The 14,919-nt window shown below is 34.2% G+C and overlaps 1 protein-coding gene across 1 annotated transcript; it reads right to left on the bottom strand.

Moving 5' to 3' along the window:
• Positions 1-3,077: 3,077 nt before the first annotated feature.
• Positions 3,078-14,781, bottom strand: LOC132547765 (kelch domain-containing protein 10-like). The gene is made up of 10 exons (XM_060211566.1): positions 14,694-14,781; positions 13,622-13,758; positions 12,555-12,639; positions 9,748-9,902; positions 6,663-6,808; positions 6,156-6,240; positions 5,758-5,824; positions 5,423-5,470; positions 3,692-3,831; positions 3,078-3,346 (listed from the first exon to the last, which is right to left on the bottom strand). Exons 1-10 carry the CDS (start codon positions 14,779-14,781, stop codon positions 3,137-3,139), a joined length of 1,161 nt encoding a protein of 386 aa, XP_060067549.1. The 3' UTR covers positions 3,078-3,136.
• Between the last annotated feature and the right edge of the window lie 138 nt (positions 14,782-14,919).

The raw sequence follows: 14,919 nt of genomic DNA on the forward strand, positions 1-14,919 counted from the left end.
TTGTATCACAATATACACAAGACTATGAGATACTGTGATATCAGTTACCTATCTAACAGGTCTCTTATTACAGCCTCTCAGTAGACACATGGTACATACAAGTCTGACAGATAAGAGATGAATACGCTAACTTCATAATACTGGTACTATGCAAAAAAGCAATGATTTTATACTTTAAAGAGAAAAAAATATGGAAGAAAATAATTTCTGAAAAATCATGTACAAATTGATACATTTCAAGTTTATAACCACATTGTCATATGATTTGGTTTTTATATTGTTCTGAAGAGGAAATACAGCAGGCATCTATCAAAAAGGAATCAGGTTTGAATTAAATGGTTTTAACTTATGTATCTTTGTCGCCCTCAAAGTATGATATACATGGCATAATTCTATGATAGGAGAGACTGAGTGGTAGTTAAACATGCATAGTTTAACATAAACTAGAAATATAACAACAGTGGGTCCAATAAACTCTCACAAAATAGGAGAAAATATTGCACAAGTCTCATACATTTCTATTTACCTTCTTTGACAGTACAATTGTTAAATACTCAAACTACTTCTATATACATTATAACCTGCACAAGCAAATAAATTTACACTTGGTTGTCTTTTCTCACACACATGGCTATCTTATAGCCTTCCAATTTTTTCATGATGTAATGTTCGACCGTTGTCGTCGTTAAAGAATTTTGAAGACAATTAAAAAACAATAAAGACAGTGTGATGTGTAGTTACTAAAGTTACAATCAACAGTGAAGGGTTACCTTCCCTAAGATCAAAGTGAGTGAGTTAAGACATACAGACAAATCAGTTCATTAACATTTTAACTATGAATATTTTAGGCTTAAATGACCAATGTCTTCAATCATGATAGACACATATACAGGCCTTGAATTGTCTGATGCAACCCTGGTCCAATAGTAAATGCTAAATCAGCCTTAAGTCTTGTATCAACATTACTTAAATAAGGCCATGGAAAAAATCTCAACATCATTCTCTCTTGCTTTAGGAAGATTGTGTTTTCTTCGTCTTACTGATGAGCTGTATAAAATTTGTGAGGTTTTGATACCGGACAGGATTACCATCAAAAGGGTTTACCTACAGAGGATGTTACACAATCACTGCCAATAACATGTCTAGGACAGATTAGAACCATTACAGTGTATAAAAATAAACATAAAATGAGCAAATATACGATATGAAATATAAATACAATGTACATGCATAGCATAATGGCCATCTTAATACTTGATGAGAATATCATTTTAACATTACACAAAAGAAAATCAGAAACACTGCCTAAACAGTCAAATTATAACATTAAAATTCACGCTTAAACAAACACAATGCTCATCTTGTTTAAAAGAAGGATTTCATTAAATCATTGATAATAACGGAAGTGAAAAAGTTTATGTTAAAAATAAAGATTTTCCTTTGTACAAGAATTTTGAGCTAGCATCGCAGAAAGAAGTATTATGGTTTGCTCTCATATCTAACAATAATTCTGAAAATTTATACCTTACTGAATTGTTGACTACTTTGAGAAAACACAAAATAGAAACATTACCTTTTAAACACTAGACAAGATAATGGAGTTTGTCTACATTTAATGAATTTCATACCACTAAATGTAAAAACGAAACTAAAACAAAAATTGTTTCTTATCAAAGTGAGGTCATCTACAGCTATATACACATCACAACAAGGTATCAAACAAGAACATTTTATACCAACAATGGAGTAAAAATTGATAATATACAAACAAACCTTGTCAACACTCTAGTTTATAAGGAAGCTCAAGGACTGATCTCATGGATATAGGTTCAACATTCAAAAAAAAAACTTCTAGAAGCTTTCATTATGGGACACAAATAATGTGTGACAACAAATCAAAGATAACAGCTAATTTGTTTGTTGACATAAAATTGCAGGATGTCTTTGTGAAAAAAAAAAGTATCTGGTTTTGAAAATGGTAAAATCTACACTACATGGTTAAGTGGTTGTAATTTTGATGTAGAAAACTTCAGATTTCAAGTACTTTGTTCAATTTATGAGCAAGATATGTTCTACGGACAAGTCCATTCCAGCACTGTATAACTCTTATTTATTACTGTAATGATAATATTTCTGTAGTTGACTAGAGTCTCACATCATGGCGGTGCATGTGTTATATTAATGATTCCAAAGTGTAATAATGACGTGAATATATGTTTAAAATGTGTTTCTAAACTACTACAGTAATTCTATAGTCTACAATACAGTGATCAGAACACCATTATGGTTATGATGTTTTCTGCACCAATCTCGACCATCAAAATATCCAAGTTAATTTAGCTTAAAGAGTGGTAGATATGGGTGTCACCTTTTGTTCATTACAACGAAAGATTTTAACTAAATTCAGTTCTATTTTCATTCACATATATTGTGCTACTTAGTACAACTAACATGGAAATCATTTCCAATTCTTGTGAAAGTAAAAGACTGATAAACAAATTCACCATAAAAACCTGTGACCCTGAAGTTTGAAATCTTTCAGTAAAATGATCTTCCACATACATGTAGTTACTACACACTCTTTAATAACCAGTATGAAAAAACTCACCTGAAAAATGTAAAACATGTAAAGATAACATAAATGGATTTCCCCTGAATGTTCCTGTGTAAAATCTGAAAACACCATGAAACTAAAAATGACTTAGTGGTTTTTCTGATCCCTGTCAATTTGTATCTCTCTGTTAATTAACTTCTATTAGGTTATACTGGCCTATACCAAGAACACTTTGCAGTCAATTATAGATCTAAACTTGAAAAATTTCACTTCACTCAGGTTTTCTCATCTGTGTCTAAAATGTGATAAGTCTGTTTCACACTATCCCGGTATGTATATTTGACACCCCAGTTGGCAGGCTCTCAAATGTCATGTTGGCAGTCGGAGTTTTATTCTCTGGATGAAACCACTAGTGAAAATTGAATTTTAATGAACAGTTTAAAAACGTTCTCACCTCCAAATAAAAATTTCCTAAAATCATGAGGTAGGCCAGTAGCATCAACAAAAAATAGCATCACCTGTATACAAAACGTGTAATGAAAGACTTATATATGTGTGGTTGTAGCAACATGGAGCGTGTTGTTATGATAGACGGTCCACTAAATGCATAGGTACTCCAAGACTCAGTAAGTGTTTCTTGTCTTGTTTAAATGTTCCAACGTCCATTTTGGTACACATATAATCCCAACAAAGTTCACTGAGAGCTGGCACTTTCAGCCAGATCCTCTGTATAGCATTAGTCCTGATGTTGTCAATCCGCGTGACTCCCCCGAACACATACATACAGCCCTCCTGTAAGTGAAAGTTCATCTCTTATTTCATTCATTCTTCTTAACTTCAAAACTAGATTTTGCTTTTGACAGGTAGAAAAGATTTAGAACTATACGATACATGCCCATAAATAGTTCTTCACATTGCATGAAAGTATTGCTAAGCAGATATCAAGTACATTTACCTCAAAATCAGAAATGATCTTAAAATGGTGACGAAAAAATCTTCAACAAAATGTTCATTTCAGTTCAGATTAACGCACCCAGCAATCCCCCTCCTAAATCCTGTAGTCTCGACCGTTATGTTGCATTTGAACCCATCAAAACTTAATTCAACTTAAGAAGATTAATGTATAGAATTTTATACCTTGGTGACATCAGCTGCATGGAAGTAAACAGGTACAGTAAGACTGGCAGATAGCTTTGTCCATGTAAAGGTCACCAAACATAACCTCCATATATCACTGAAAATATCGTGTGAGTCAAACCCTCCACATATGTAAGCTCCTGAAAATAACATTGTATGGCTTAATGACATGTGAAACTCTATGTTTTTTTTTTTAATTTAATGGTGTTTATAATTGGTTTGTTCCAAGAAAAAGTTTCCTGAAAAATTTTACAGATTTACGTTTCTTTCTGGCTGTATAATTATGTAGTAAAACAAGTTAACATACCCTTGAAGATGCATGCGAAGCAAATTTGAGTTTTGATGAAGAGATGGTTTGAGGGAATTTTGACGGGGATTAATGAGGTACGGGACTAATGAGGTTCGGGATTAATGAGGTTCGGGATTCAGGATTAATGAGGTACGGGACTAATGAGGTTCGGGATTCGGGATTAATGAGGTTCGGGATTCGGGATTAATGAGGTTCGGGATTCGGGATTAATGAGGTACGGGACTAATGAGATTCGGGATTCGGGATTAATGAGGTTCGGGATTAATGAGGTTCGGGATTCAGGATTAATGAGGTACGGGACTAATGAGATTCGGGATTAATGAGGTTCGGGATTCAGGATTAATGAGGTACGGGATTAATGAGGTTCGGGATTCAGGATTAATGAGGTTCGGGATTAATGAGGTTCGGGATTCAGGATTAATGAGGTACGGGTCTAATGAGGTTCGGGATTAATGAGGTTCGGGATTCAGGATTAATGAGGTTCGGGATTAATGAGGTTCGGGATTCAGGATTAATGAGGTACGGGACTAATGAGGTTTGGGATTAATGAGGTTCGGGATTCAGGATTAATGAGGTACGGGACTAATGAGGTTCGGGATTAATGAGGTTCGGGATTCAGGATTAATGAGGTTCGGGATTAATGAGGTTCGGGATTCAGGATTAATGAGGTACGGGACTAATGAGGTTCGGGATTAATGAGGTTCGGGATTCAGGATTAATGAGGTACGGGACTAATGAGGTTCGGGATTAATGAGGTTCGGGATTCAGGATTAATGAGGTACGGGACTAATGAGGTACGGGACTAATGAGGTTCGGGATTAATGAGGTTCGGGATTCAGGATTAATGAGGTTCGGGATTAATGAGGTTCGGGATTCAGGATTAATGAGGTACGGGACTAATGAGGTACGGGACTAATGAGGTTCGGGATTAATGAGGTTCAGGATTCAGGATTAATGAGGTACGAGACTAATGAGGTTCGGGATTAATGAGGTTCGGGATTCAGGATTAATGAGGTACGGGACTAATGAGGTACGGGACTAATGAGATACGGGACTAATGAGGTTCGGGATTAATGAGGTTCGGGATTCAGGATTAATGAGGTACGGGACTAATGAGGTTCGGGATTCGGGATTAATGAGGTTCGGGATTCGGGATTAATGAGGTACGGGACTAATGAGGTTCGGGATTCGGGATTAATGAGGTTCGGGATTCGGGATTAATGAGGTTCAGGATTCGGGATTAATGAGGTTCGGGATTCGGGATTAATGAGGTACAGGACTAATGAGGTTCGGGATTCGGGATTAATGAGGTTCGGGACTAATGAGGTTCGGGATTAATGAGGTTCAACAATTCGTTTGATAGATACCTAATTTGAAATATTTCAAATACAAAACAAATGATATATAATATCTACACTTACCTTGATCATAATAAACACAACTATGACATTTCCTTGGTTTAGGATAACCTGCCAATAACAAAGTCAAACTCAGTCCAGAAGGACAAAAACAGATTTCTTTCAGAAGTCTTATAGACAGTCCTAATTAATCTGTTTGTGAATTCAGTTTGATAAAAACATATAATACTGGGGTTACTCAGTACATTGTAACTTTGACCATATAATGCAGGTAAAGATTGAAGCAAATTGTAGACAGAAGACAAACACCACAGGACATCATAAACACCAGAATTTTCAAAGAGGCCAGTACATGTTATCTCCCCTTTTCATGTATACTCTGATTAATAATAACTTACCACTTTTAGCATCTGGCTTTGTCTTTATTTCATCCCACATGCATCTCTCAAAATGGAATGCTGGCACCTGAATTATTCAATATTACAATGATTCATTAAATTACTGTATTTTCAAATTATGAAAATAGCAATACAATATATAATTCAAATTTAAAATCCATATGAAATTTTGTCAATAACTTAAATAACAAAGTATGATTAAATAACATTATGTTTAAGGTACATGATTGACAGAAAAATATATTATATACTTATTGAATAACTCTTCAATAGCCATTCTATCAGGGTGATTGATGCTTCCGCCATTTCTACATATCCACACAGCTTAAATGCCATGCATTCCATCTCAGTAATTGAGAATAATGCTTGGAAGTTGGCAACAGGACCTCACAATGTACCTTGTCAAATCCAAATGAGGTGAAGGCAGTTCCACCCCCAAACAGGTAAAGTCTGGTGCCATCACTGGCCACCTCGTGTCTGTATCTACACAATCAACACCAAATATTTCAAAATATGTCAAGGAGTAATTTAAACAATATCTATAATATAATATAATATAATATATATAATATAATATAATATAATATAATATAATATAATATATACAATATTACACATTTTCAAGTTAGATTTTCAATTTTAATTTTACTATCTTAACCATTACAAGTTGGATAGATGCAATTGGTTTTTTTTCCCTTTACCTGAAATATATTTGGTGAAAAAAAACCCCGTCCCTGATTTTTTAACTAGACGACCTATCCTTAATAAAAGTATGTGTTATCAATACAAACCTTTTTGCATACCATGTTTTTTTTTGTTTAGTTTTTTTTCTACTAAACAAAGCTATCAAATTCAAATACTTGTTTCTACTGTAAAATAACAATGTGAAAATCATACACATATACCTGCTATCAGGCATGTACTTTTGGTTGGTGGCTTCAATGTGTGTCCATGTGGCTGTCCGTAGGTCAAGTTGGTGAATATCCATGTTGTATACAAAACCTGACGTCCCACCAACAATGTACAAGTGGTGACCCACTACATTCATGGACTAAAAGTACATCAACACAAGTTTGCCGTACACATCTGACCAAACAAATTTTAGTTTTTACACAAGTCTCCAGCAAGGGAGGCAAAGTTACAACACAAAATATGATAAAGTTCACTATATTGTACACCTAAAAATTCTTAAAGGATACATAAATTGAATAATGGGTACTGTAAATTCATATATATTTAATTTCCATTGTTTTTTCAAAAATGCAATATTTTGTGGGCATTTGATTTCATAGATAACACATTTTAACATTATCCATTGGTCTTAAAGACGTAAGCGTTATATTCTTTGGCGTAATGACACATTTTAACATTATTCTTTGACATAATGACACATTTTAACATTATTCCTTAGCATAAATGACACAAATAACTTGCTATATTTTGACATTTTGGTCAAACTCATCATGTCAGCTTTCATGTTTGTAACTAAACTGCTATGAAAAACATATTGCAGAATGTATTATCTAACCAAGTTAGAAACAGGAGTATTTTTTCTCTCTTCCATAAACAGTACAACATCATCTGTGACTTACATGATGTTAAATAATAGGTCATTGGACATGGTAAATACACTACTGCTACAACCACATGTTCTAACCCTTCATGTTTTTAACTTTATAATGACATATAACACTACCCTATCCTAGCCATCTGATAATGATGTACCTGTGGTAACCACAAATATTTTCCACCACATTGCTATTGCACCACACGATGCCCTAAATGATAAAACCAGAAATGTATAATTTCACAATCCCTTAACGTTCACAGTTCTCATAACAAACAAATTAAATGATTGCATCTACACTGATGTCTAATGGTAATCTCCAAATCAATCACCACATATCAATTAAATGAAAAAAATGCCTTGTTCATCTGTTCTATCTCATGATGCAAGGTCTAAGATTTCACATGGTTTGAACAAAAATCACTACATACATCATCCACAGCTTGCTTGTATATATCTATAGTTTCATATCTAGTAACATAATTCTATTTTTTTCTTTTATATTAGATAAACTATTTTTTGTTGTTTTTGTTGTTTTTTTATATACAACTTGGGAAGGGATATTAATATAAAAGTAGTCTATTGATAATATTGCTCTATTGCTTAACAACTTATATATCTCAGATTAGTTGATAGCATTTGGAAGTTGGATCAATGGACTGGGTCAAGTTGATTAGATGAGGTGACAATCTTTCTAAATGCTTTTTACCATTTGTATAACATTATTTGACACTTTAACTGTCTGTCAGTCTGACATCACAGGGCAATATGATCCCAGCCTACAGGTAAATCTCAAAACTATTCACAGGTGTAATTACAGGTGTACTAATCTCAGGTAAGAACCAGGTAAGAATTGTAACACCAGTAAACACATGTTCCCTCCAGGCAGTTTACATGATGTTGCCTGTCCCAGATACTCAAGTCACTGTGGTCATGCTTCTTTAACTTTAGCATGTATCTGTAGAGGTTTATATCACTTTTAGACAAATCTCTGATCCCAATAGAGAAAGTTGATCCTACTCCATATTATTTCTCTCTGTAGTGTAAGTTAACCCTACTCCATCTAACTGATCCCTACAGTTAAAGTTAACCCTACACCATCTAACTGATCCCTATAGTGAAGGTTAACCCTACACCATCTAACTGATCCCTATAGTGAAGGTTAACCCTACTCCATCTAACTGATCCCTATAGTGAAGGTTAACCCTACTCCATCTGACTGATCCCTATAGTGAAGGTTAACCCTACACCATCTGACTGATCCCTATAGTGAAAGTTAACCCTACTCCATCTGACTGATCCCTATAGTGAAAGTTAACCCTACTCCATCTGACTGATCCCTATAGTGAAGGTTAACCCTACACCATCTAACTGATCCCTATAGTGAAAGTTAACCCTACTCCATCTGACTGATCCCTATAGTGAAAGTTAACCCTACTCCATCTGACTGATCCCTATAGTGAAGGTTAACCCTACTCCATCTAACTGATCCCTATAGTGAAGGTTAACCATATACCATCTGACTGATCCCTATAGTGAAGGTTAACCCTACACCATCTGACTGATCCCTATAGTGAAGGTTAACCCTACACCATCTGACTGATCCCTATAGTGAAGGTTAACCCTACTCCATCTAACTGATCCCTATAGTGAAGGTTAACCCTACTCCATCTAACTGATCCCTATAGTGAAGGTTAACCCTACTCCATCTAACTGATCCCTATAGTGAAGGTTAACCCTACTCCATCTAACTGATCCCTATAGTGAAGGTTAACCCTACTCCATCTAACTGATCCCTATAGTGAAGGTTAACCCTACTCCATCTAACTGATCCCTATAGTTAAAGTTAACCCTACACCATCTGACTGATCCCTAGAGTGAAGGTTAACCCTACTCCATCTAAATGATCCCTATATTGTAAGTTAACCCTATTCCATCTTACTGATCACTTTAGTAAAAGTTAACACTACTCCATCTTCTTGATCTCTGTGGTGAATGTCACACTCTATAGACAGTTTAGATTAAACTATTAGATTGTATCACAGACAGGCAGATCATCTCTGGTCATGAATCACTAAGTTTATTACATGATATCACAGACAGATCATCTCTGGTCATGAATCACTAAGTCTATTACATGATATCACAGACAGGCAGATCATCTCTGATCATAAGTCACTATGTCTATAAGATTAATTCTTACACTACTTGTCTATTTTGTTAAAGAAAGATTCAAAAGTGCTTGCATTGAATGGTGCGAAATTTTCTTAATTCAACAGATGTAAAGAATTTAAACAAATTCAGAGTAAAATTAACAATTTATTTATTACTGAATTTTCCAAAATATAAATGACCAGATATAAGGTTGAAACATTCAATATGATAAAGAATTCACCAACATTATTAAAGATTCATCAACTTACATGGCCATATTTTTTCTGTGGATGTTCCCCAGTACAATTCAACTGACGCCATTTGAGTGTGTCCAGGTTACAGATATGTAGTTGGTTACTGCTACTTTCACCGAAGGGTACACCTGTCCCACCAAAACACAACAGGTTCCGACCACACCTCACAGCTGAATTGATATAACATGGTGCAGAAGGAGAGAATTTAATTGGTTGTATATATTTGGTAAGAAATCAGTGATGTAACTATAATGGAAAGGTATTCAACAATATAGATTTTGTTATGTAAATGAGCCTAAAGCCATACCTGTAAGTAGAGAAAGTGAACAGTCTCACATTACAAAATTCCCTACTGATGCTAGAAATACAGTGAATAATTCCACTTTTATAAAGGTGACCTAAGCCTTGACTTTTGAAGACCTCAAGCCCACATTCAAGAGTGTCCAAGGCTTGCAACTGCAACCTATGTCAACAATAAGATATATCTCAGTTTAATCATAACCTTTTGAAACAATACACTTTATACTTTGAACATAAGTATACATTATGTAACAGTATGATGATCATGAAAAGGAATAACAGTGACATTGCAAGCCATGATTACACTTACCAGCATGGGATGTCAGTTCTATAAATTATCTATAAAATCCTGATTACACACAAACATGGGATGTCAGTTCTATAAATTATTTATAAAATCCTGATTACACACAAACATGGGATGTCAGTTCTATAAATTATCTATAAAATCCTGAATACACACAAACATGGGATGTCAGTTCTATAAATTATCTATAAAATCCTGATTACACACAAACATGGGATGTCAGTTCTATAAATTATCTATAAAATCCTGAATACACACAAACATGGGATGTCAGTTCTATAAATTATCTATAAAATCCTGATTACACACAAACATGGGATGTCAGTTCTATAAATTATCTATAAAATCCTGATTACACACAAACATGGGATGTCAGTTCTATAAATTATCTATAAAATCCTGAATACACACAAACATGGGATGTCAGTTCTATAAATTATCTATAAAATCCTGAATACACACAAACATGGGATGTCAGTTCTATAAATTATCTATAAAATCCTGTTTACTAAACAGTGAATGACATCATTTCTATAAATTAACAATAAAATCCTGATTACACACAAACATGGGATGTCAGTTCTATAAATTATCTATAAAATCCTGATTACACACAAACATGGGATGTCAGTTCTATAAATTATCTATAAAACCCTTGTTTCTCATCATTGTGGGATGCCAGGTCTATATTTTAACTACTGAATCCTGGTTACTCACCAGCATGGGATGTCAGTTCTATAACTATCTTTAAAACCCTGGTTACTCACCAGTTTGGGATGCCAGTTCTATAAATAGACTATAAAACCCTGATTACTCACCAGCATGGGATGTCACTTCTAGAAATTATCAATCAAATTCTGATTTCTCATCATCGTGGGATGCCAGGTCTATAGATTAACTATTATCTCCTGGTTACTCACCAGCATGGGATGTAAGTTCTATAATTAACTTTAAAACACTGGTTACTCACCAGCATGGGATGTCAGTTCTATAAATTAACTGATTAAAGATCCTGGTTACCTACGAGTGTGAGATGACAGATCTATAAATGAATTATAAAATCCTGGTTACTCACCAGCATGGGATGTAAGTTCTATAATTAACTTTAAAACACTGGTTACTCACCAGCATGGGATGTCAGTTCTATAAATTAACTGATTAAAGATCCTGGTTACCTACGAGTGTGAGATGACAGATCTATAAATGAATTATAAAATCCTGGTTACTCACCAGCATGGGATGTAAGTTCTATAATTAACTTTAAAACACTGGTTACTCACCAGCATGGGATGTCAGTTCTATAAATTAACTGATTAAAGATCCTGGTTACCTACGAGTGTGAGATGACAGATCTATAAATGAATTATAAAATCCTGGTTACTCACCAGCATGGGATGTAAGTTCTATAATTAACTTTAAAACACTGGTTACTCACCAGCATGGGATGTCAGTTCTATAAATTAACTGATTAAAGATCCTGGTTACCTACGAGTGTGAGATGACAGATCTATAAATGAATTATAAAATCCTGGTTACTCACCAGCATGGGATGTAAGTTCTATAATTAACTTTAAAACACTGGTTACTCACCAGCATGGGATGTCAGTTCTATAAATTAACTTATTAAAGATCCTGGTTACCTACAAGTGTGAGATGACAGATCTATAAATGAATTATAAAATCCTGGTTACTCACCAGCATGGGATGTAAGTTCTATAATTAACTTTAAAACACTGGTTACTCACCAGCATGGGATGTCAGTTCTATAAATTAACTGATTAAAGATCCTGGTTACCTACGAGTGTGAGATGACAGATCTATAAATGAATTATAAAATCCTGGTTACTCACCAGCATGGGATGTAAGTTCTATAATTAACTTTAAAACACTGGTTACTCACCAGCATGGGATGTCAGTTCTATAAATTAACTTATTAAAGATCCTGGTTACCTACGAGTGTGAGATGACAGATCTATAAATGAATTATAAAATCCTGGTTACTAACCAGCATGGGATGTCAGTTCTATAAATTAACTTATTAAAGATCCTGGTTACCTACGAGTATGAGATGACAGATCTATAAATGAATTTTAAAATCCTGGTTACTCACCAGCATGGGATGTCAGTTCTATAAATTAACTTATTAAAGATCCTGGTTACCTACGAGTGTGAGATGACAGATCTATAAATGAATTATAAAATCCTGGTTACTTACCAGTGTGGGATGCCAGCTCTATAGGCATATTTCCTTCTGTCTGTAATAATGTCCATTTCTTCAGAGAAATGTTGAACTGCCACAGCTTAACAGAAAAGAACACACTTGTGAACATTCAATGAAAGCATCACACATACTATCAATTTAATATTGTGCCATACCATAAATGTTAATTGCATGTGCATATATAGCAAAACAACAGTATTCTTTCTTCTTATATCTTACATACAATTTCAAAATTCAGTTTTGTGAGTTGTCAGTGTACCTGACAGATGGCCATGCACATTTTAGGTGATGCTCCATGAAATCTTACTACTATATGTAAAAAAAAAGTGACATTTGATATAATCAAAATTTTGAAACAACACAAAACGCCTGCATTTATAATCATATTTTAACTTGTATACAGGTTTTGCAAAGCCAGGACTGATTACAGGTGAATTTTACAGCTTTCATTTGGTAGAATTTTAAGTAATCACAATCCTAGTTATTTCCAGTTATGTGTGAAATTCAAGTTAACATGAAAAACAAGTACACATGTATCTACTGAATCTATCAAACAGAAGGTGATGTAAGAGTTAGGAGTTTATAATATAGACTCTTTCTTTAAATCTGATGTAATATCATGTACATCAAGCCACAGGCAGATGAGAATATAACGCTCTTGTCTTTTCAGACATGTATTGTTAAAATTGGAATTACGTGTATTACTTCCTTATTATCCTTGTTGTTTTACTTGTAGAACCAATATTTTGCTCTAAACGTGTAACTATCATATATTAATACTTGTTTTTGATGTTCCAATCCTGCATGCATGTACTTTCAGTATCTAAACAAAACACTTTTGCAGTGCATAGAATATGCAATAATCTTTGGATATTTTTTATCAATCTGAAAACTAATTTGAATTGTAAAAAAGTGATCATAATAAAATTCATTAGCATAATTAAACATCCACGCTGGAGTTTGTGAGACAAATGAGCAAGATTTAGATGCTGATCTTAAAAACAATCAGTATATACATGCACCAATTGTACCAATTCTTTTTATCATAAAGGTTAAAATACCTCTTTAAAAAGTGGATAATAGGTATCCTCTGTATTCTCTACATCCCAGAAGCGAGGATTGTACCCTCCCAACACATACATGTTCTTCTCATCAACAGCCACACGATGACCACTTCTGGGGTACAGGAAGTCATAGTCTGTATACAAAAACAACAATAATGGTTGGAGTATGATAAAGATATATCTTCTTTTATGTCATTCTTTCTTTTTGGTGTAAGCATTCATTTTGCTAATCTGCCACAGAATTAAGGTTAATTGAATTAGAAACTGTCATGATTATGAAAACAACTGCAATGTTGGACAATATATCATTAAGCGTTGCCATCAGCACAAAATTTAATGATGGATGAAAATTAAATAATCCTTTCTCCTTTGACAGTCATGGGGAAATCAAACAAAGCAATGTTTATGAAATTTCCTTTTATATGACTTTTTTTTAACGACTTGAGTGAAGTCATAAACATAAGATCAAAATGATACATGTATGTATTATAAATCTGTACATAAATGTGCATTTTCTTGATCAAAATTCACTCACTTTCACGCAATGTCTATTTCATATCATTGATTTTATGTATAATCCTTCATCATAATCTTTTAGGAAATGCCATGAAAAAATATTAGTATTGATAAAAATTTTGAACAAGCTTAAAGTTAGATAGAAAATGGGGCATCGACCTGCATCACTCAGTTGAATAAAATAAAAAGCAGAAAACTGTCAATGACAATCATTTTTTTCACTGGGGTGTACTCATTAAGGACGTCCCGCCCCTTTAATCAGTATCATAATATAATTTGTTATTCGACACATCCTAAATTGAATAGCAATCACTCTTTCTAACCATGTAAGTAATCATTGGAGAGTGTGTAACACAGATGTGAAGATATGAGGGCAATAACGAACGGATGTCAATAACTGGGGTGACGTCTGGCTATTTATGGTAATGTTGACATCTCGGATCAGCTGGGTCGTTTTCGATCCCCGAGGCAAGGGCAAATAAGATTATAAGTTAGTAATCGTTGCCTAAAAATGCATCTGATGCTGAATAAAAACACAGCATTAACTTCTTACCAACACTGTCTTCGACTAAATTTTCTGTCGATTCGTCGTCATATTGCGTTGGTCCAAATCTTTCGAATGCCAACAAGTTTCTAGCCATTATTTTGGTTTCATTCCAAGCGTCTGCACTGACAGCAACAGTTGAAACTCATTAGAGACTCGGATTTCGTGATCGTTTACGAAACTCGCCACGATTGGTTGGTATTTTAATTAATAGCCAATGAACGACAGCGTAAGG

This window comes from Ylistrum balloti, unplaced genomic scaffold (genome assembly GCF_031769215.1).
Source record: "Ylistrum balloti isolate Yb309-2 unplaced genomic scaffold, AGI_CSIRO_Ybal_v1 Utg369974, whole genome shotgun sequence".
In the NCBI taxonomy this organism is placed as follows: domain Eukaryota; kingdom Metazoa; phylum Mollusca; class Bivalvia; order Pectinida; family Pectinidae; genus Ylistrum; species Ylistrum balloti.